Genomic DNA, 24,084 nt, shown 5'->3' with positions numbered 1-24,084 from the left:
GTTCTCCACTGTCCTTGCCCATGACAGATCCTGTGATATTTTACAGTTTGATTTTATATTTTGGTTTATTTCTGTAGTAAGAGTATTTAACAAAAATTCCCATTCAGGCCTGCTTGGTAGTCCTGGACAGTGATGGATGAGAGAACTTAAAAGTTCTCTGTAGCTTCAAGTTGTAACAGCCTGAGCACGGGATAGGAGATGAAGAACCTTTGGATCCCCACTCTTAAGTGTAGTATCATTAACTCCTCGTCAGGCCGAGTTCTCGTTATATTGCTCCCATGGAGAAATGGCTCAAGGAGCACAGTTACCTCGGCACGGTCTGGTAGGCGCATGGGGTGTGTGCCCCATGGCAGTGTTTTTGGGGGCTGCCTCCCCCCGAGCTCCCCGCTGCTGGTGGAGAGGGTGGCTGGGCAGAGGGGACGGGGCTCTTGGTTGCCTGCACCTGAGGACAGGTGTGGGCTCTTGGTTGCCCTGTGATTTGCTGCTGCTGTGGCTGCAGCACCGTGGGCGTGAGCTCACCCTGCCTGGCTGGGGTGCCGCTGTCGCCTGGGGCTGTGAAGTGACACGGCAGCCTGGCGCCCCGGCACGGCACGGCAGGAGGCTCCACGCCGGTGTGCGAGGGACGAGCTCCTGCGGCGGGGGCGGCCCGAGCTCGGGGGCACCCCCGGGGCTGCCCGCAGCCCCCTCCAGAAGGGCCGGGCGAAGGGGCGCTGGGGCTGGGGGCGCAGGTACCGCAGCCCGGGCGCACCCGCCCCGTCCCCCGCCGGGGGTCAGCAGCCACCCCCGCGCCGCGACGGCACGGCACGGCGCGGCGCTCCCGGGCAGACGGGGCCGCGGGGTGGCCGGGCCCGGGCCGGGGGTGGCGGTCGGCGAGGGAGGGCGGTCGGGAAGGCGGAGGGCGGTCGGGAGGCGGGCGGCTCTGGGCGGGCGGCGGTGGCGGGCGGCGGGGCACCGCGCTGCGGCGCCGCGCCTCATCCCGGCGCCACGGAGCGAGGCGGAGGTGGGCGGCGGTGGCCGGCACCGAGGCCGGTAAGGAGCGGGGCGCGACGGCGGGGCCGGGCGGCGGGAGCGCTGCGGGGCGCGACGGCACAGGGACGCCGGGCGGGCCGGGGCCGCTACCGGCAGCGGGTGGCACTTGTGCCCGGCGCGGCGGGCTCGCCCCGCCCCCGGCGGCGGCACCACGCGCACATAAGGGCGCTGCCGGCGGCACCGGGGGCTGCGGGGCGCTGCCCACGTGCGGGCGCGCTGGCCCGGTCCCGGAGCGGGGACGCCGTCGGGCGGCAGTGCGCTCCCGGCGCTCCCTGTTAGCGGTCCTGAGCGGCGGGGAGAGCCCTGGCCCCGGCGTGCCCGGTTTCGGCTCTGGCTCAGTAACGCAAGGACCGGAGCGCCGCGGTGTAGCGTGCGCCGCGGGCGCCGGCGCCTTTCGCTGCTCGCGAAGTTTTGCCGGCAGGAATGTCCCGGGAGCAGAGTCGGGGGTAACGCGTGGAGCCGCTGGCGGGGTGGGCTTCGGGGCAAGGGAGCGTCTGAATAGGAGTTTGTGCTTCAGTGAGGGAGCTGGGGAGCTAGAGGCTTCAGTGCTGGTTAGGTTAAAGCTTTAAAACATTGAGTTGTGAGAGGAGAATTACTTGGAAGATGTTAGGACATTGTTTTGAAAATAACGCTTAACAGCGGGAGGGGAGGTGGAGTGTAATCATCCTCTCAAAATATTCCAGCTTGAGTATTTGACTTTTGCCTGTGGCTGGGCTGATAAATACTTTCATTCTAGGAGCGTGTTGCAAAAACATTTGATTACATACATAGTTTAACCACTGGAGTGTTTTGTGTGGTTTCTCTGATGGTATGTACGTGAGCGTTATATATTTTATGCGTTATTTCGTATATCTGACTTGCGCAGAGATTATAAAGACGCTGTATGCTGTATCTGCACTGTATAATGCATGCGGATAATTGTTTTATCCTGTGACTGATGCACTTAAAATATGATGCCATATCATATCACTCAGAAAACTGGAAAATTAGATTTGTGCCACAGACTAATATTATGGAATTTCTGCTTCAAATGTCATTTGAACAATTGTATGCCTTTTACAGTGTGTGTATGTGTGTTTTTAATACTGCAGATGCCTTTTGATTGCAAGACTGATGAAATGTTTTGAGGGCTGCCTCTCCTTTCCTAACCATGAACAGTTCAAAATCACCGGGGCTGGCTGGATTTGAAATCTTGAAAAACACTACTTGCCACACGGAGAAGAAGATTTCGGTTTTCTTTTCAATAATCTTCATGACGGTGGGAATTTTGTCCAACAGTCTTGCAATAGTGATTCTCCTGAAGGCGTATCAGAGATTTAGGCAGAAATCGAAAGCCTCCTTTTTGCTTCTTGCTAGTGGTTTGGTTGTCACAGATCTCTTCGGCCACCTCATCAATGGAGCCATTGCAGTGTTTGTGTATGCATCGGACAAAGACTGGATTCGATTTAACCAGTCCAACATTCTTTGCAGTGTTTTTGGCATCTGCATGGTTTTCTTTGGTTTGTGCCCACTCTTCCTGGGCAGCGTGATGGCTGTTGAACGCTGCATTGGAGTCACTAAGCCAATATTTCACTCTACAAAAATGACTTCTAAACATGTGAAAATGATGTTGACTATGGTATGTCTGTTTGCTGTTCTTATAGCTTTGCTGCCTGTTCTTAGGTTTAGAGCCTATCAAATTCAAGCATCAAGGACCTGGTGCTTCTATAAAACAGAACATGTTGAGGACTGGGAAGACAGATTTTATCTCTTACTTTTTTCTTGCCTTGGGTTACTGGCCCTTGCTATTTCATTCTTGTGCAATGCTGTCACAGGAATTACGCTCTTAAGAGTCAAATTTAAAAGTCAACAAAGACAAGGCAGATCTCATCATTTTGAAATGATCATTCAGCTCTTGGCTATAATGTGTGTTTCTTGCATTTGCTGGAGTCCATTCCTGGTAAGAGCCTAACGTGTTTGCCAATTTTTAATGCACATCACTGTATAAAAGTTATACTTTTTTATCTCCAGGTTTTAAGGTGCTTTAGTTGTTATAACAGCTGTATCCACTCTTCAGTGTACTAATTTCACAGCATAAAGCCCATAATGTATGTACCTACGCATCTGTAACAAAAATGGTAATTATTCTCTATTTCTGAGCCTAAGCAAAATACATTGAGTAAGCTAAAGATATAGGGACTGTGAGGACTGTATTTCCCATGATGTGAAGCAGACACTGGTAGCAGAATGGTGGCTAGAGTGAATCAGAGCAAATACTGAGCTTGTCCAAAAATTCAGTGAAATCTCGGAGGGGCAAGTCTGTTTAGTCTGTACTGTGGTTCATACAATTTTTCATTTATGGTAGTTTGTTTCTTGTTATTTATTACAGTTTACTGCTGCTTGTGAACTGTGTTACTTAAGGTGACAGTTAGGAACATAAAAATCCTTGTGTTAAAAAACAGTGGTCGGCAGTGGATTAAAATACAAATTTGGTTTAGACCTAGACAAGCCGGGTTTGTAATCTGGACAGATGACTAGCAAAGCTGCCCTGTGCAATCGGCTCCCTTTCTCAGCTGTGCCAGCTGTAACTTAGGGCTGCCTGCTGGAAACCGCTGTGACTTCCAAAGCGGTAAGTGTAGCTCATGTTGGTGTGTGCTCTGGCAGTGGGCAGCGTCAAAGGAAGCGGGATTGTGATATGGAAAAGAATTTGACGGCTCCTGTTGTATGATGGCATTATAAAGCAGACGCTGTGACTCTTTTTACTGTAATAAACCTTACTGAAGAAAATTTATTTTTTTACTAGGGTGAGAAAGCTTAAGTCACAAGTAATATGAAATCTTAATTTGTTTCCTAGAAACAAGGTCCTGTAGTTTTTCACTGATATGAATGAGGAGCAATTTTGGTTTGGGCTTGCAAATATAGAAGTTTAAATCTGAGATCTGATTCAAATCCAGCTATAGCTCATCAACTCACTGCCTATGGTATACTATGGAGTTACCTGAAGTAGTTCTACATTAGATACTAATATTCGCCTAGCTGTAGCGTTGGATGTATCTGGCAGGTAGCATGTAATAAATCTAGTATCGCAGACTTCAAGGAGAGAGTCTGGATATAAATCTCTCCATCACTGAAATGCACAAAACATCTTGCACTTTTGTTCAACACGCAGAGAATTTTTCTAGGCTTGCTCTGCAGCATAGCGTAAATTCATGTTGGCTTTTGTCAAGTGTCACGGCTGTAGTGCACAGAGCATAAACAAAGTCATCAGAACAATATAGCAAGCTTCCGTAGTCAACTTCCAGTTGCTTTCAGACACCTCCTGAAAGTTGTCTGGGGCAAGCCACGGAATGGTTTTCAAGAAAAAGCCACTCAAATGATGGTTTTGCTTTTAATGAAAACCAGTATGCTGTCCTATGCTGACATTTATTTTCAGATAAAACAACTGTCCTTAAAGGTTGGAATTAATCTGATTTTTAAAAAGCCTATAAGTGTTAAAAATAGCTATAGACTTTTTTAATTCGAAAGACACTTCATATATTCAACATACAAAGGAACACAAAATTGCAACTGCAACTGTTTTCAGTGTTGGTAGTTTTGTTTTGCCTTTCAATTTTTATTAATTATGAGAACGTAATCTTAAAAATTGACAATCTTTAATGAAACCAGAGTGCTACTTTTGTATTTAATTTCATCTAAGTTGTAATTGATGATAAATTATTATTCCAGCAGCAAATTTTTTTTTTCAGAGCCTTTTCAGAGTTTGGCATCTTCATCAGCTGGTGATACAAACCAGTGAATTCTTGCTTAATTTTGTACTTGACAGTTTTTGGGACTGTGTTGCAGAGGAAGGTGATACACAAACAGTTCTGATTCATTGGGTGGCAAATCTGCCTGTGCTCTCTGTGTGTTCTGGGCTTAGGACATTTAACTTATGGATCTCTTCTGAAATTACATGAGCCAAGCTATCACCAAAATTAGCCTGGCAGTATGGAAAATAGTTATGCAATACGGATAAATTTATATTATAAACAAGAAGTTAAAAAAAAAAAAAGTTTAGTGTAAGGTAGGATTTAGTTCTTGAAACATTGTTTCAAGGAAGTGAACAATTAGTCCTTTAGCCAGAGAGTTTGATAGTCTGGGAAATGCAGTAGGATGGGGTCCTTGGTAGATATTAGTATTACCTTTCTTAGCTATTAGGATCATAGAGTTTACATCAAAGGTAATTCTCTGAGTTACCCAATCTTTGTTTTGATCACATCTGTTCACTCGATACAAACAGAATTATGAGTGCAGTGTTAGTTTAGCAAGCTTTGTTGGACTGCTGTGAAGCATGCAGATGCAGTGGAATAAAGCTTTGTGAGGAACGTACTGCTAGACTGTTACAGTAAAGACATCCAGAGTTTATCAAGGTGTATGATTTATAATGAAGTGCCAATCCAAATCTACTTGTCCAATTTAGCTGAAAGCTCAGGGCTTTTAATTTGTGGAACGAATCGTTTACATTCTATAACATATCAGCATACACCAAAACACCAAAATAAGTATTTCCTGAAATATGCGAGCAGATGTTCATAGGTGAAATTATTTGGCAAAGTAGCTAAATACATGGTTGCTTTGCAATCATGTGCTTGTTTAATTTTGTCGCAAAGCTAAAACTAGAAGTCAGTGTCTGTCTTTGAATTGTGAGTTTCACCCATGTTCTCTGTCCCAAAGAGTACACAAACCAAAATGTTATGCAAGAGGGAATTGCCTTGATATAAACCAAACTAATTAGAAACCAAACAAACCTTTGCAAAAGAAAGCAGAGGAAAGCGATGCCATTTATGCCACATGTGGTTTGCAGATACAAGAGTTTGGATTTATTTGCTGTGTTTCTCCATCTGATGGGGGGATTACTTTCTTTATTTTTCTTCTGTTTTTTAATCTAGTCTTGTGTTACCTCAGTTGTCATATATACATGGCTACCAAAACCAAGTCTACCCAATACTGTAATCCAACCGCAGATTTACTTCACTATTAAGTTTTACTTATTTCTGGTTTTTTTCCAAGTGGAGTTATATTCGGTCACTGTCCTGTGCAAAATCCCCTTTAGATGGCATTAGAGGCACAAGACCCTGGGTCGTCCTTTATGGTGTCTAGTGTGGAACTGAACTTGACTTCTGCACCTGCTCAGTGGTAGTGAACTTGTTTTAGTGCCTTTATATATGTGTGTAAATGTATATATATCTCTAACATTTAATATTACATATAATAATATATAATATTATAATCCATCACCACCTCTATTTTAAGACTCCTGGATTTTTTTCAGAAGCAGAGCCCATGCCTGGCTCATGTGGAGCTCTGCCTGGGGCTGTTGGACAGGAACTTCCTTCTGATTTCTTTCCTTCCGATTTCTTTCCTTCCTTCTGATTTCTTCCCTTCCTTCTGATTTCTTCCCTTCCTTCTGATTTCTTTCCTTCCTTCTGATTTCTTTCCTTCCTTCTGATTTCTTTCCTTCCTTCTGATTTCTTCCCTTCCTTCTGATTTCTTCCCTTCCTTCTGATTTCTTCCCTTCCTTCTGATTTCTTCCCTTCCTTCTGATTTCTTTCCTGAAGCTCCATTTCATCTCTTTGTCAGAAATGAACAGCTTTTTCAAATTTTCTGCCATTGTGTGAGTATCTTTCCTTAATAAATTACCAGAATGAGGGGTGATCCCTGCATCTTCCCTTATGGGGGAACATTTATCTCCTTTTGAGGAGCTGAGAGGAGGGAATCTGCAAAAAAAGCAACAAGTGAAATTAATGGGTTTTCCAGTAATCTGTGTAGTCAATGATTTGCAGGGGCACATTTGTTCTGGCAGTCCAAATAATTTTGCTTTGTGATGGGTAATTCCAGGAAAATACGTTCTGAAGATAGTAACATCAAGTCATCTTTTTTCATCCTTGCTGGAGACTTAGCTCTTTGCTAGGAATATGCAAGTTTTGTTGGATAAATTTCGTCCCTAGGGGTTGAATTCCCAAAGCAAATAATTGGGCTGGAGCATTTTGTGACAAGCATGTCTGAAGAAATAAGATTGTTATATAAATCTGGTTTTTGGCTGTGACTTGGCATCTGGCCTGTCATGAAATGGCATGGTTTTGGAACTTTGTTCGTATGAGTGGGTTCTGACTTCAGTATGTCAAATTCCGAAGGGCTCAAGCGATAAACATATTTTAGTTTGTTTTTGGAGTAGCAAAGTGAACTCCTGGTAGTTATGGACAGGAGGGGTTTATTTCAGAGTGAATTTATCTATGGGAACAAATTATGATATGAAGAAACATCTAATCTTTTTCATTTGTGGAATACAGTCTTAGCCTGAGAAAAATATTTTTACATTCAAATTATTCTTGTTAAGATCTTTTTCCATGCAGTTATCTGATTACTTTCCTTCCAGTTTTACCTCCCCTCTACTGCAGAAAATAGCCACTCCTGAAAGATCTCAGCTGTTTATTTCATGTCATTAAATCAGCTCTTATTCAGTTGCCTTTTTACTGGCTAGATTAATTTCTAGCAGTCTTTTCTCATGTCACTTCTTCCTGTTCCAATTTGTTATGCTAATTGTGTCTCTCTGAACTCGCTCTGACTTGTTCTTGTCCTCAGATTATCTCATGCAGTGAGGCTTGATGGTTGGTTTTCGTGCACCCAGGGCAGCATTTAGCTTACCGTTTGCTGAATCAATGCAACCTAGAAGCTGCTGGAGCTGGTCTGAGTGGTCCTTTCAGTGAATATGCTGCCGGAGGAGGTGAGGGGAGCAGCAGTGCACTATCAGGGAGGCTCTCGGTGGAATAGCCTTAGCCCAGCCCGCCCTGGTTGCTCCACCAGGTATGCAGGTGCTGAGACAGGCTCACAATTCAATTTTCAGTCATCTATTTCCAAAGGCTATGCTGAACGAGGTCAGTGGGTTGTGGGTTTTACACTAACCGAAATTCTAGGCCATGTAGTCGCATAGAACATAAGGTATTTTGCTGTGCAAGGCAATCCTCTATGCATCTCATTTTAGTGGTTTTGTATATGTAGTTATGTACATACATGCGCAGTGACACCTTGCCAGGTGTTCATACTCGTGTTACCCTTGAAGCATCTCCCTCCGTTCCTGTTGTCTGTATTCTTTAATTAGCTGGCAGCTTAAATTTCTGTTATACTATCTTATATGTGCAACGAGAATCATGTATATGAGCTTGTTGCTTTATTAGTGCTGTTTGTATGCCTTCAAATACTGCTGGCTGTATTGTCCCTGCAACTCAATAGCTACTTACAGATTTGTCCCTTCTCTTGTGCTCTCGTGACTGGTGATTTCATAACCAGAAAACACAGCTGAGAAGAAACAGGCCCCAGACATCCTGAGACGCAGGTCCACGCTTTCCCGGTGAGGCCATGGTGGCCGTGTCTGTCAGGGGTGGCTGCCGGGCAGAGCCTGTTCTCTCACACCCGCAAACTACAGTGCTGGCCACAGCTGTGGCCTCCGTGAGCTCTGCAGCGTGTTGTGCCTGCGTAGGCACTGTCAACAGCGAGAGTGATCTTTCCTTTTCAAAAAGTATAAAGCAGGCTTTCAATTTTCAGTCATCTGTTTCCAAAGCCTGAAAGAGATACTCTTATAAACACGTTTAGCTAACCTTGCAGCTTTCAGTGCTGTTGGGAAAGTTACTTGCACGAGGGAAAAACGCACTGTCTTTCAAGATGCAGATTTTAAAGATAATCAAGGATAATCACTATGCTTGTGCTGGCTTTGGTCATTGGATTCCTGCCTTGTTTCGCTAGAAGGGTTGTCTGTTGACACCTAGAGACAAGGTTTGAGCTGGGCCTGGGTGGTGGGGCCTGGGGGAGGCAGTCTGCTGCAGGGCCCCCGGCGGCACCCACGGCATGCTGCCACTGCCTCTCGGGCCAGGTGGATGCAAACCCCTCTCAGGAGCCCACTTCTGCCACGTGTTAATAAAGGAACCAGTTTTACAGGGAAAGGAAAAAGCTTTTTGCTAGTGGAAAGCCTGCCACATAGATATCTCTGTCTCTAGTCTGAGGTGTCAATGCCATAACAGTTGTTGTTGACTGCGGGTGGTTATTTCTCTTCTGACACAGCGAGGCCTGGCAGGGGTCAGATCAGGAGTGGCTGTTTGACAGAATAAAACGCTCACTGAGTTCCTCTGGAAAGAGAAAAAAAACACCTCCTATGGGTTGGCTTGTCTTTAAAGCTACACTACAAAGAGGGCTCTCCCTTTCCGTTGTATCATGGCCTTTTAGCTGTGTGCCGAGTTCCTCAATATATCTGTTAGCACTGTGCAAATGCAATTATTGTTGTTGCTTGGGTTCCTCTGAATGAGCTTCTGATCTTCAAGGTTAAATTGCTGAAGCGTTAGTGTTGTTCCTAATATTATGGCCCAAAAGATATTTTGGAATCAACAGCTGATTTTAGGGATTAAGAGGAAAGAGAACACTCATTTTGTCTGAAGTTTTTGTTAGTCTCAAGACAGCAGTGTCTTTTTAGCCTAGTTTCCTGTGGAATAAGGGTAAGATGTTCATGCCTTTTTTTTTTTTTTTTTTTTTTTTTTTAGTATTGGTTGTAGACATCTTTCATCTTTCTTTTCTTTTGGATTCTTAAGAGGCACAGGTGGCAAATTTCTGCTGGGTTAGATGGGAAATGGAATGAGCTTCACTGTAGAGTATACCCACCTAAAATGATACTGAATTTCAAAGGTACTGTTTCAATGTTCAGAATTGTTCTGTTCCTGTTTTCATCTTTTACAGTTTGTGGAGAACTTACAGGCCTTAGCCTTTCTGAGAAATATGAATCATTTTAAAAAAATGTTTTTAAGTGTGGGCCAGGGTGTAGTTTATCATAGAGCGCTTAGAAACACTGTTTGTGGCTGTATTTGTAATTTAAGTGTTTACCACCCTCTCACAGAAGTCAGGGAGCTGAGCAGCTGAGGTAGTCCCTCAGCAAGAAAGAAGTTCTGGAGAAGAAAGGAACAGTGGTCAGCATATTTCCCTGCAGTAACAATGTGAACCAGGGAAGGAAGAAGAGCTGAGATTGACAGATTGTCCTTTACTGGAGGCTTTTGGAGAAGCATAATTATAGTTTTTGTTATCTATATTTACTTGTACTGTTTGGAAAAACTTACGTAAAGCCTTTTTCTGAAAATGCAGTGCCATCAGAATGCAATGAGATTGGTTTGTTTTGGAGAGTAAAAGTAGGGAAGGCAGGTTTCCAGTCACGTGAGGAAATTTTCAAAACAATGTCATCCTGTTTTTCTTTTAAAATTGCTTACTGCTTATTATAATTAACTATAATAATAAGTAGTATATATTAATATGCTAATATATTTATAATATCAATACATTAATGATAGATACCACACAAAATTGATAATATATTAATATAATAATTATTCTTAATAACTATTAATATATTTTATAAATGTACATTACCATAAATATCTATAAATTGAAACACAATATTTTGTTCCAAATAGATGTCAGCGACTTTCATAGAAAATTTTGATTTCAATTTTGAAGTTGCTATCTCAAAAAACCAAGTTCTGAAAACTTCAGCCTAGTAAATTTGCCATTCATAACCTCCCCTTATTTATTCAATCGATAAAGTTTTTGGATTTTGTGCCTGATATTAAAAAGTAATTCAATTTGACATGTATTCCAGTTTTGTTTGATAGAAGAGAATTTTTCCAGTTGCTTAGATATTACACTTATTCAGGCCTTTCTTGCTTGAAAATATCGTACACTGCATAACCATTTCTGGAAAGTGTCACACATGGCATAGCCATTTTTGGATGGTTATTTTAGGAAAGCTCTCTTTCCTGACTATCTAAAGACTTTAAATAGTAAACTTGTTGCTGAAAACCAAGTTTCACTTGGAACAGCTCTTAAGAAGTTCTTCATCCTCACCAGGTTTAACATGACAGACATCAGGATGTGATATACATTCATATGTCCTGTGAGATATTTATTATAGTGTTGATTTACAATCTTAAGTTTTGCATGGTGATTGTAAATGCTTTCTAGTAGAAGTTATGTGTCTCAGTAGTAGTGTAGGATCAGTTCATGTCTGAAAGAGTGCAATATTGGGTTCCTCTTCTGGGGAAAAATGCTGTTAAGAATTATTGCTCTGTTTTAAATCTAATTTCATGTGCTTTTAAGGCTTAAATTTTACATTTTAAATGTTAGATTAAAGTGTTCAGAAATTGCTCAATTGCAATTCGGGTTACAAGCTCCCTGAGGAAGAAAGGTGCCTGTTTGCTGTGTGCATGTGCAGTGCCCAGCAGAACAGGAGTATGAGCCCGTTGTGGGTTCTGAGAATGTGCTTTTAGAAATAGAAAGGTTTTACACCAGGAGTTACAGTAAAGTTTTAGTAACTGCCACTCATTCCTCGGATCCATTCTCGTGTTGGATGAGATGAAATAGCTGAGTAGCTGAATGAACCAGAGCCGCGTTATAGGAATATACTGTCTCTTGCTGAAGGATAGCTCTTACCTATTCCAGAGAGAGAAGGGAGTGGAGAGGAGCTCGTAAGCTTGCTCTAAGCTCCTCTTTTTAATAAGTTGTGTGAAGACATTTGGGGACATGTGTGGAAGGGAGGGTTTGAATGGCTTTGGAGTTGCATTTCTGCATGATTTCCCAAAGAAGGCTGAAAATGAGTCTTTGTGTAAGGGATGTCATGAACTGACATTTTAAAGGCAACTAAACGTCAATACTAAACTCACAGAAACCAAAGATTACTTTGTCATGGGAGAAGCAGAAGTTAACGACTGATCTCCGGCTGGTCCCCTACTTGCTGTCCTGGACCTGTGTGCTGCCAGCTGCTTCAGGTGGCTTGAACCCAGCGTAAGCTGGGCATGGGCTGCACAGCCACCCCGAAGTTATGGGAGCGAGGGAGGATGTAAAGGATGTAGTGAGTCTGCTCATGAGCAACCTTGTCACCCATGTTATGGCCAACATCAGGACATGGGGGAGGAAGACTTGTGCTGGCTGGAGGATCTGGCCAGCTGTGTTCCCGTCAGCCTCACTGCATGGAAAGGTGTTAAAACAAGGTGATGCAGGAAGAAGATGATCCATGTAAGTGGTAGCAATTTGGTTTAGGAATTACAGTTCATTAGTGAGTTGGAAATAAAATTGAATACACTTTTTAGCAGGACCTTGCATTTGCAGAAGTTGAGAAACACATCACTCTTAAAGGGAGATTTATTTTTCTCTTCCCTCCTCCACCTAAAAAGTGATCCAGGTGCACAGCCACCCATTTTAATTCATTTGCCAACATTAAAGAAAAAAGAAATTGCAAATTATATATTCCAACTTGGTAAATACATTGCTAACTCATTAGCCTTGGTATTTCTCCAGAACGATATATAAAATAAAGGTGACTCGCTTTTTTTGTAAAGGAACACATCACATCTTTCTTTGCCTCAGCCAGATTATAAATACTGCAAATCAGATAGCACCAAGTCATTAGGTGACTGTGACTCCAATCTATCTTTAAAAAGATGTATTTCCCTCTAGTGTCTGTGTTCTGTACATAGTAAACATATGTAAAATATAACTACAAATGAATATATATTTTCCCCCCCTCCTTATTTTCCCCTACACCCAAGTAATAAACACAATGATTTCTCAGATAATTAAACTGAAGGTCTGACTCCATTGGTAGACAGTAGAGTAGGCTCCTTACTTTTTTTTAGGCCTGTTGTTAGTTGAGGTCTTGCAGACTTGGTCACACATCAAAGCCATCTGCTTTCCTGAATTCTAGAAGAGGTGAAAAGGCAACTGTATATCATGACTGACTCTCTGTGAAATTTTCCTCCCTTCTTTTAACGCTTGTTATGATATCTTGTATGGATATCTCTGGATTTGGTGGTATTTGCCCTGAAACCCTGCATGTATGTGCCATTCCTCTGAAATCAGGGAGTGACCTGTCCAAGGAACCATTAGAGAATTCAGCCTAATTCTTGGATTCTTAGACAGAAGTGAAAAATCTGAGAATTAAAAAAATGACCAGGTAAGAACTGACAGATCCTGCATGCCCTGTAGAAGAGCATTTTCTTGCTGTCAAAGATTAAGTGGAAGATTTGCCTCTGGTTGCTGAATCTATATTTTATCTCTCCTCGGACATGTAAATACTGTGGAGGATGACTTTAGTAATGAAGCAGCATGAACGTGGTGATGTTTGGAAAGACAGTTCACATCTAAGCTTTTGATTTGATCCTATGCATAACAGTAAATGCTGAATTCATTCTGTAATTATGGACCTTTGCAGCTCCATTTTCCTCCAGATTGTCTGTATATTGTTTCTTTCTTTCAGCTCCCCCCCCCCGTATTCAGACATTTCTCTTCTTCCCCGATATTATGTGTTTGTCATTCTTTCTTTGGTATTTGTAGGGTGTTAGTGAGAGAAGTTCTGTTGCTCCTAAATCAATGAGAACATTTATTTAACCAATAAAAATGTAATTGTTTTCCAGATGAGGGTGAAAACCTGAAAAAGCAAAGCAATAAGAGAAGTAAATAGGCCATTTCCAGATTTTGAAGCTTTACCCAACTGACCCTAATGGAAGAGATTAAATGGATCCTGCATACATATAGTACTTACATTTCTAAATACTTACTTGATGTGTTTGTGTTTCTCAGGATGGTCCTTGTTATGCACTATTAGAAATCCTCTATGGTTTTCTGGTCCGAAGAAGTCTAGCAGTTGTCCTGTAAAGTTTATCTCAGCATTGCTGAGTAAAGAATAATTTAATTTCATCTGTAAAATTATTTTTTTTGTGCAAGAGATTTTTTTTACAGGCTTTGTTGTTAGGTAGCAATACATTCCTCGGTCCATGGAAGCAGGCTTTCTTCTGACTTAAAACACGTAGCTCAGGCAACAGGTTGTTTATTTGACTTTGGTATGGATACTATGTCTTTTCATTATGAAGTGAGTCATCTACTGTTTTCAATGCTAAAATCTTCTCTGTCCGTATCCGTTCTGCTTTCCTTTCAAATGAGTTAATTAACCGGTGAGAGTAATTACATTGCCAGCTAGTTGAAACAAATTATTTCTAATTTTGAGGGGGAGGAAAGGAAAGAGCAAAAAAAGACTTGTCAATCCAAGATAGAAATACCAGGATTCAGTCAGTGAAACAGAGGTGACCTGGAATGCTTCATTCAAGCCCAACCTGAATTTATGTTACTGCAAAGGAGATGCAAATAGGTAGCGTCTAAGGGAAAAGCTCACGGAAAATAAAACTTCACTTTCAGTTAATATTTGTGAGTTTATGTGCACAAAAAAATCCTTCTGTTTATGAGGCTTACTTCATAATTGCTTTGCTGCCTTATATAAAGCATGATAATGCCAAAGGCAGTTAATAAAATATAAATAGCATAATGTTGTGGCACTTTACATTTTTTTCAGTAATTTTGACAAATTCTTGCATACATTAAAGCCTCATTTCAAATGACATTTCCAAATGTTTGTTTAGAAAGTGTGTTGCCATCCGTAAATATTTTGCATAAAGCTGTAAAAACACAGATGGTGAAAACGTCACAGTTGACTCTGATGGCATGGTAATGGAGTGCAATAGACTGAGTCCTCTGCAGACCTGAGCCTGCACGAGGAGTGAGGAAAGCTCAGAAGAACTGAACAGCCCCAGCGAGGAGGGATCATGTGGTGAGGTCAGACAGAGCTGAGCTGTGAGTGCCAAAAACCCACAGAGCCTTAATTTGATGTCATGACTGCAGTGATGTATATTTGCTGCTACGCTGCACTCCTTTCTTTGGCATTCAGTTGGTGTGACATCTGCCCTACCAATTCGGAAGGGTACTGGGACATACTGTTTCACAGCTTTGATCTTGCCAACCTGAGGAAAGGCAGGTGCCCTGAATGATACCATGTTCATGAAACAGCATCATCAGCTGGCAAGAAATTGCCTGGTCACAAAATCAGCTATTCCTGAGAAAGGAATACTGGAAACTGTTCTTCTTTGCTTTGTGGAAAATGTTGTGTTTTCTTGTTTTGTCTGTACCTTTTTGACTATTATCACAGCAGTAGTGCTTTGGGAACACCTCTGAGCTCTGAGTGCCTTTAGCTTTACAATACCTCTGAAAGGTTTATACAGTTTCATTTTAAGGAGCTGTTTCTCATTTGGATTCTATGTTTCCTAAGAGAGACTGCAAGTCTGATAGTGGAAAGGTCTTTTTCAGAGTAGCTGCTTTCAACAGGGTAGTAAGTAAACTTGCATGTTTAAGGATGCGTATCATGGCAGGCAGTAGTTACCACCCTTTGGTACCTTTTTTGGACTAGAACTTGATTTTGGGAGGTAGACACAGATTTCCCCCTAACTGAATAGTGAGCCAGTGGATCCATTGTTACTTTTTAGTGGCATTATTATTTTTTTTTTCACAGAATTATACATGAGAGAAAAGAGGATTCCCTTATTTTGCTGCTACTTGTATAGCTGATCTGCAAAACTTCACACGTGGAAGTATTATGCATCCCCTTAGAAATACTCTGTGGACTTTAATGTGGAGGAAATGCATTTTGTCTCCTCCAATTCCTTTTTAAATACACATTTTTTATAAAACCCTATGCTCAGTTAAAATTTACTTGCTTGGCCAAATGATCATCTGGTGTATAAAAGTTGAAGGTATGGTTCATGTTTTTCTTTTAAAAAGGGAAAGGAAAACAGGGGGGAAAAACATGTTGCAGATCTATAACATAAAAAGCGTTATGTGGCATAAGTAGTACAGTGTGTGTACTAACATTTTAATGGCAGAAGTGGTGCACTGTGCACTGCACATTTTTCTTGGAAGCCCTTGCTTTTAAATTGACTTATATAGAAACACATAAAAAAATTAAGTGAAGCATGCTCAGCTTTGTTGCAATGAATGCTTGGTTTATATACTGCAGTATCTATATAGCAATGATACAGGCTATTTGCTGTCAGTGTTTCTTTTCTAATGTGTTCTTAGGAGATATAAAATGGTACATAAAATTTGAAGATGTATTTTGATTTCTCTCTCCCTCTCTTTTGTTGACTTTTTTCTTAAAGTTTTGTTTATAGAGCACTACAAAGTATCATCTTCTATCAGCTCTTGCCTACAGCAGACTGCAGCTTCTTTGTAGGATGTATAATGGAAGTTCCCAAACCTTCTGGAGATTCAAAATAATTATGTATTTTTTATTTCCATGGAGTGGGACATAATCAGTAGAATACCACCTTGAGTCCTGTGTGGTTTAGGAGAAGGGGATATGCACCTCTGGACTTGACATAAGCATCAGTGGCAGAATAGAAGTACTCTGCAAATACCGAAGCAATCATGGACTTTCTTCCATTAATGGAGGTTCTCAGAACTGCTTGTAATGAAATCAAAAGGAAGAAGATGAGGTTTGGGAGGGTCTGCAAGGTTCCCACAGTGAAGTGTAGCCTGAAGGCTGAGCTACAGAGGAAGAGAATTTCTGATATTTGTCTGCTCTGCTTTCCATATCAGTCTCTTGGTGACTAGTTTTTATCCAGTTTCCTGAAGTCAAGGATAGAACCCAGATTTAAAGCCTGTGTGCTGAAATGCATCAAAGTAGCATTACAGTTTGTCTTATTTCCTAACTAGCTGTAAAGCCTGCTGCTTGTTTTGACTGGCTGTCCTTGAGTACTAACAGGAATGTGACCAAGCAGCACTGCCATTTAGCTTATTAATTGTTCTCATATAATTGAGATCCAATTGGAATGGAAATTACAGTCATGCTGTTTATATTTGGAGAGTGGTGTGAAGCTTTGGAGCAATTTTTTTCAGTTCGTTGCACTGAGCTTTGTCGCCAAGGGAAATGGCAATTCTCTGAAGCTATCAGCGAGATGCAGAATTGTAAAGTCGACGATTTCAAAATTATTTTAAAACTTTTCTGTCAGACTTTCTGGATGTTGCGAAGTGAGCTTTGGTTTTAGGGAAGCCTAAAATTGATGGAATAAAAAGGATGGAGAAGTTTTATGTATTGGGTCAAGTCCTTATGTGACACAGAGTTGTTTCCTCTGTATTTATTCTTAGGGGCAGGGAATTCTCAGGTCTTTCCTTAAACTATGAAAGGCTAATATGAGTCAGAATAACTTTTTATCTCAGAAGAAGGAAGCCTTGGTTTAAAAAGTAACTTAGTTATGTTTTTTTAATTACTTTCCTAAAGAAAGTTTGAATTGTATTGGTTACGTAATGTGATACTTCCATTTTTTTACAAACCAGGGAGACGTACAACTGTGTCCACATAAACATTGTATAACTCAGCAAAATGCTACCTAATTTTTACACTTCTAAATATGTTAGTCATGAGTTATGTTTATTATTTACCAGCTGGGGGTTAATTTTTTGAGTCATATTGCTGAATCTGCATGAATATTACATTCAGTTGTGGGGATCAAAAGCAACTAGATAGTGAGGCAATGTTATTGCCTCTTCCTGCTTCCCCACGTACTGCTGGCTACAGAGGACAGAATTCCTTCATCATACTAATCTGATAGACCTACAAGGAAGGAAAAGTCGTCTTTGAATTAGTTTCTTGACTTTGAACTAATTATTGAACAGTATTAGTCAAATAAGAGGAAAAGAAGTGTCCTTTCTGCATCTGCAGAGGAGGTCCTGCTCTCAGAAATCAGCTTAGTGCTGCAGTAAGCTCTGGCTGGAGTTTCTGAGCTGGTGCCAGTTCAGTGATAAGACTTTCTCACACCTAGGCAGAAAATACAGACTAGCTGCATGTTTTGCTTCAGTAGAATCCCTTACTAAACAGCTGGTAGCATATTAGGCCTCTTTGTCATATATGATTTCAACCTGACTTTTGATTAGTATTTTAAGAATTTAATTAAATAAAAAAAAATGACCATGAACGTGTGATAGAAATAATAATTTATATTCGTCTCACTCCATTCTACCCCTCTTCAGCTGGGATTTAGGGTCTTGTTCTAGAAATCATCAAATGACTTTGGAAAGGCTCCAGTAGCCAGGATATGGCCTACTTTTTGTCCTGTCTTTGTATGCAGTTGGCTTCAGTTACGTGCAGTTTTCTTACGTGTTTTCTCAGACGTGGAAGAGCTCCCAGTACAGTGCAGGCTCTTTGGAGGAGTGAGAAGCTCTCTCACTTCATACTGAGAGGCAATGCAATGGTAGGTAACATGTCTGTCACTACCAATGCTCTGCCACAAGTGTTTTAGCATAAAAATGCTCATGCTTGGAGTTGGACTGAGCTTCAGAAATCTCAGCCACTCAGAACTTCAGAAAGTTGAGATATCATTTTATGTTGGTTTTAGGGACACAAGAGAGGAAACATTTTTTAATTTATGCATAACACTCCCAAGTAATATGTCATATGTCTAGAAGATTCTCATTTTATGAAACAAAATTTGTAGATAATGTAGATTTTATCTTCATTATTTCCAATACAGGGATTCACAGCTGAGTTGCTTAAGCATTTAGCTATGTACATAAGCTCTACTTGCTACTTGTGAGTTCAGATATATTATTTTTTATGCATCTAGTATTCAGAAGAGGTAACTTAATTGTTCCAGTTGCAGCTTCTCCAAGTATCAGAATCCATAAAATTATGCATCAAATTTCTTTGTTGTCCTGATTTACTTTATGTAAATCCATAATCAAATCAGAGGTACTTTATGTTGAGCCAGCAAGTTGAACAGCAAACAAATGGATTCACTTAGAGGTGATTACTACTAAATGGAAGGGACTCGCACAAGTTTGCTAGGTAACGTGAGAAAATAATAGTTTTACAAATCTGGATGGAGCTACTTTTCCTAGAAGACAACATCTACTGCTTCCTCTTTTGGGCACAAAGTTGCATTGGATTTGGCATTTATTAACTTTGCAGAGTGGGAGAGAAGAACAATGAACAGTATTTTGAAGTACATTAAGAAGCAGATTAGGAAGCTATATATCTGTATGAGGTCAAGCATACAGCATATTGGAAAAGGACATTGCTCGGTGAGCTCTGTTGTGCTGTCATTTACTGCTCGGTCCTACTTGCATGAGTAAGGATTAATCGGTCAGAATTTGGCTTGTGGTATTGGACCTCTAACAAATGAAATATAAGACTGTCCTGAGAAAACATCCCGTGCAGGACCCAAAGGAATTGTCCAAGTTTGGGTGGGCTGCTGATGTCGAAGAGGAATGTGCCCAGTGGTTATAGGGTGAAAAGCAGATTCAGGGAACTGACTTATAAGTGTTTGTGTTGGCTCCATGCTCAGACATTCCTCCTCCTTGCACCGGTTCCCAGCTGTGCTTCTGCCAGTCTTACCAGCATCCTTAGGAATGTTCCTAGGGGCTCTCTTCGCTGCTCCCATATCAAGTGATCAAATGCTTGATCAAGCCAGTAGAGTCTCCTTTTATGCATTCACTCTGTTCCACTCAAGTTTATACTCAGATGTGGTGACCTGCAAACTATAGGTAGGGCCTATGAATACAGAGAAGCATTTTAAAAGGAGTAAAATAGGTTTTCTGGAATCTTGAGTGGTAGTTTTCACTCTTCATTCATTATTATTATTTAGTTTAGGTTTTTACCTAAACAAAATAATAATTTTTTGACAATGTATCTTTGTGAAAATACAACCTTCTGCACTCAGACAAACTGGTGCTATGAGTACACTGATTTATTGGGCAATGAGAGGTAGGGTCATTGCCCAAAAAATCAGTGTGCTCATAGCATCAGTTGTAAAATATCCCGTTTTCTAGTTAAATAACTGTATTGCTTCAAAGGCTTTGGAAATGAAAGCCTTACAGTGTTTCATCTTTCTACCAAAAAAGTCTTCATGTACTTGTAACATTAATAATAGAGAGAGAGAATTTACTGTCCTCTGGCAGATTCCTGGCTTTGCCAAGTCAGGCTTTCTTCACACAGGAACGCAGGTTACAAAACATCAGTGGCAGAAAGCCTGTAAAGGAGCGCTCTGCAGGGCAGGAGCCCCAGCAGTGTGTTTCACTAGGGCTGGTGTTTCTGAGCCTAGGTTGGAGCTCTGCAAAGCTGGCAGGGGGCTGCCACAACTTACTGGGCTGTGTAGCTCTTGGGTATCCTCTGCCAGAAGCAGTCCTGCTCTGAGCTAGACTGGAAGACTAATGCCTCCACCCATGTGAAACCATAGCTCTGGCAGTGTTGTTGCTGGTGGAGTTCTCTCCATGTGTAGCACCTCCAAAGTGAATGAAACTCTCTGTGTCTCCACTGGCAAGAAGAAGGGTATCTGTGTCCTATGTCATCATGGCTTAAATTTTCCTAGAAACTTCTAAACTTCTAGTGTCAATAAATTGTGTTCTGTTGCAGCTTAAAACATGTGAAGCTTCTTGATGAAATCAAGGTGCTGTATTTGTTATACAGACTTTAATTTGGAAAATGTGAAAAAATAAATACCTTTTATAAAAGTGTTCTGGCCTCTATCCTTGAAAGAATCCATCCCTGGAACAGTCTTGGCATGTTTTATTAGCTCAAATTCTGTGTAAGTTTTTATTCCTTGCTCAAATCAGTCCCTGGTTTCAGAGGGTATTCTCTGCCTGGTTGCCATCCTCTGCTTGTTCAGTAATTCAGCAGAGACACATGTATGTCCTATGTAACACTTTAGAGGATTCCTAGGATTATAAATGTTATATGCCTGAAATTATTTACTTTTCAATTAGGATACATTGATGCTGTGAAGGTATAGAGATTAGAGATAATGTTGAAATGATTTCACTCATTTACATGCTCTCTTGGTGTATTTTTTCAATGTATAATTTTAAAATCTTCCATTTTCAGTTGACAATGGCCAGAATTGGGATAAATGAGAGTCGTTCAAAGGAGACCTGTGAAACAATACTTTTTGCTCTCCGAATGGCAACATGGAATCAGATTTTAGATCCCTGGGTGTACATCCTTCTCCGGAAAGCTGTACTTAAAAACCTGTACAAGATCACAAGGGGATGTTGTGGCATGCACATCGTAAACTTACACATGTGGGAACTCAGCTCCATCAAGAATTCTTTGAAGGTTGCAGCAATATCTGAGTCACCAGTAAGTTCCAAACAAATAAACCTACAGCCACTCAGCTCTACAGGGCAATAAAGTTAAACACAGTGTATGAAGAGATGATGGAGGCAACGCTCATACACAGGCAGTACCTTGAAATTAATTCCAAGGCTCAGTGGTTTGGCATTTGTTTTAAATTGTGAGTGGTTTGTTCTTGTTGCTTACCAGTTTGATATTGCTACTCCAAAAGATGCACTTGAATGTTTTAATTGCCTTTGGAATACATCCCTTCCAAAACTGGTAGTATGATGATAAATCATCCTGTATTTCTCCCTTCTAGGTAATAAAGTGAACAGGGTTCTTTGTAATAGTCCCCACCAAATCCTTTATCTTAGCAGGCTTCTTAAGAACACGTACAAGTGCAAAAGTGATCTCCAAGGTGATTTTTAAAAGGGGTAGATTTTCTGTACTAGTGATAACCCCAGATCCTTTGCAGAGTCACTGCTTCCTAGAATAAGGTCCACCATCCTTTCCATAAGGGTATTCCTTGCTTCTAGGCACTGATTTTTCCAATTGGGTATATAAAAGACATTTTGCTTGTGCCCAGCTTATGAAGTGATCCAGTTTGCTTGGTTCATTGACTTGACCTCTTAATCATTTACTGTTCCATGAACTTTTGGGAGAGCTGAAACTTCATCAGTGTAAGTGTTCCTTTCAAATCACTGACAAAACATGAGGTTTCCTGTAAAAACACAGAAGCAGATCAATTCAGCTTGCTTTCGGTTACATTTTCAGATCTATTGGTGAGTTTCTAGTCCTTTCAACAAATTTTGTTGCAGCTAACAGGCATAAATCTGTGGTGAGTCTCTAAGAGGAATAGTTTGGGTTTTTTTTGCCCCTAGATCGAAGGAAATCTGAATCATTCCACTGATGCATATACTGAAATGCTCATGGGGTACATCTGCTTCATTTGTTAAAGGTCATACATGTCTCATGAAAAATGTGTGTGACCAACTGAGCATCTCTGCAGGGAGCTGCACTGGCAGTGTGGTTTTATTTCTGAAAGCAAACTGCCCCTTGGTTTTTGCAGGGTCCGTGTCTGAAAAGCTGAGGACATTCAGTATATTTGATGGTATCAGAAATTTTCCAGGACTCTACAGAGCCCCTTTAATGCTGCTAAAAGAAACTTTGTTTTTTGTGACTGTATACTGTTCAGAAGCAAGAAGGAGGGTATCACAGACTTTGTAGCAGAGGGATCGTTGTAAGATAGAAATGTCTATGTTATTTTTACCTACTTCAAATAATTACATTAGTGAATTGTTGGTATATTTGGTCAAAGTAGTTAAAAACTGATTCACCAAGAAGATAGTCTGAGGGACCAAAACTATTCACAAGCTGCAAGTTCACGTTGTATGTGAGAATAGTTTAAGTCAGAAAATAAAACCCCCAAAGGTTTAAATCTTTGGTTTTATTGTTTTAAAAGCTATTTCCTTTTTGTTTTAAAAAGGTTGAAAAATAAATGGGTTAAATAACCCTGTAATGAAATGAAATGGCTTCATTTACCCTAAAGAATTTCTGTGTGTGATTTATTTTCTCAGTCAGAAAGCTGATAAACCGTGGACAGAGTTGAGGCTGGTATAAGCTCCGCACTGTTGCTTCAGGTGGGTTCTGCTGAAATCTGGAAGCTTTCAGTCAGTGCTCAGTTTGGGTCTTTCATTTCATGGAATACAATGCCAGTGTATCTGTTGACATAAATTATTCGTTCTTTATGGAAGATTGTTGTTTCTGCAGCTGCAAAAATATTTGTCTGTAAATTGTTGAGAAATTTGATCGTGAGTGAAGCTCATCAATGTTCTATTTTGTTATGTGAATAAATGTAGCTTGTGTAGTTTGTACTGGTTGACTTGTAAAACAAACAAACAGAAGTTTATATGTATATGTGATTTCTTATATTTTGTGTACTAATACATATTGACTGTAAATTGCAAAGCCTTATTAAAGTTATCAAACTGTATCTTGAGTGCTATGATATTTTTTGTAACAAAAGCTACTTGAAGTTGTTAAAAATAACCCTTATGACAAAAAACCTCATGCTGGACTCAAGCCAGCCACTGCCATTCACACGTGTGTTACCAGTTGTGAAGGCAGAGAGCAGGACAGGGAGAATTCAGATAGGAGGTGCCAGTGTTCGTGCACTTCATTGTCACATGAGCAGCCCCGTACAGCCGGAGGTCTAATGCAGACAAGGTCAAGTCCTGATGATCCATGCTTAGAAAATGTAAATAAAAGTGGAACTGGGGGAGGATGGTGTTTGGGATCAAAGTGTTTTTATCCAAATATCTGCCAACATGTTACACAGACTCTGATTAGTCTCACCTACACTATGAATCCTGGAAAAAATGTGAGTTTTGCTGTTAATGTTTTGGTTTGTCTAGGGATGTGGTAGCCTGCAGAGGCAGCTCAGGATAGTCACCCAAGGATCTGTTACTGCTGAAAGTGACTTGATTATCACTGTGTTTCATCTCACAGGAGAGCCAGCAACATGCTGTGTTGTATGATTAGCAAATGATAGGTTTTATGGAATATGAGATAATAATAATAATAATAAAAAAAAATGGGACAGCTTCACACTAGGATCTGAGTATTTCCCAGGCAAGGAAAAAAGGGCAGTCTGCTTAGCAATGGGCTGATGATCTTTTTAGAGGTTGGCTAATGATGTGAGCAGTCATGAGCTGCCTATTTACTACTAGGCAGTAATTAGTGTCTCCAGAGCAGGCACGGGCAGTAAGTGTTCTGGTGGGAAGAAAGTGAATCTCATTTCTGACTAATGACCAAGGAATCCTCAGGACGAGAGAATATTTAATCTAATTGGGATCTTAAACAGTGGCAGGCTATGTAAGGAAGCACATTATCTTAAACCAAGGTTCTAGCCCAGCCTGAATCAACCTCCTGAAGCAAGGAAAGCCTCCCTAGCAAGTCACTCATCATGGGGATTAGGAAAATATTTGTGGTTTCTTACCTAGATACAAAGATGGAGAGCAAGGTTCAAGGTCTTTTGATTTAAATCTTGAGGCAAAGTGTCCACCTTCTGTGTTTATTTC

At 40.9% G+C, this 24,084-nt stretch overlaps 1 protein-coding gene across 3 annotated transcripts; it reads left to right on the top strand.

Moving 5' to 3' along the window:
- Window positions 1–921: 921 nt before the first annotated feature.
- Window positions 922–22,997, top strand: PTGFR (prostaglandin F receptor). 3 transcript variants are annotated; one of them, XM_040611196.1, is made up of 3 exons: window positions 922–1,029; window positions 2,121–2,968; window positions 20,774–22,997. In XM_040611196.1, exons 2-3 carry the CDS (start codon window positions 2,180–2,182, stop codon window positions 21,077–21,079), a joined length of 1,095 nt encoding a protein of 364 aa, XP_040467130.1. In that variant the 5' UTR covers window positions 922–1,029; window positions 2,121–2,179; the 3' UTR covers window positions 21,080–22,997. The 3 variants fall into 3 exon arrangements, with proteins under 3 accessions (XP_040467130.1, XP_040467131.1, XP_040467129.1); XM_040611197.1 differs by lacking the exon at window positions 922–1,029 and adding an exon at window positions 1,330–1,475 and having other exon boundaries at window positions 2,121–2,647; XM_040611195.1 differs by lacking the exon at window positions 922–1,029 and adding an exon at window positions 1,330–1,475.
- The last annotated feature ends 1,087 nt before the right edge of the window (window positions 22,998–24,084 follow it).

Source organism: Falco naumanni, chromosome 11 (genome assembly GCF_017639655.2).
Source record: "Falco naumanni isolate bFalNau1 chromosome 11, bFalNau1.pat, whole genome shotgun sequence".
Taxonomy (NCBI): Eukaryota; Metazoa; Chordata; class Aves; order Falconiformes; family Falconidae; genus Falco; species Falco naumanni.
Note: the sequence above shows the minus strand (reverse complement) of the source record. Positions and strands in the feature narration are given on the sequence as shown.

Coding starts and splice junctions, on each gene's coding strand:
- PTGFR (XM_040611196.1), top strand. CDS start 2,180: ATGAACAGTTCAAAATCACCGGGGCTGGCTGGATTTGAAATCTTGAAA. Junction 2,969..20,773: donor TTTGCTGGAGTCCATTCCTG/GTAAGAGCCTAA, acceptor TTCCATTTTCAG/TTGACAATGGCCAGAATTGG.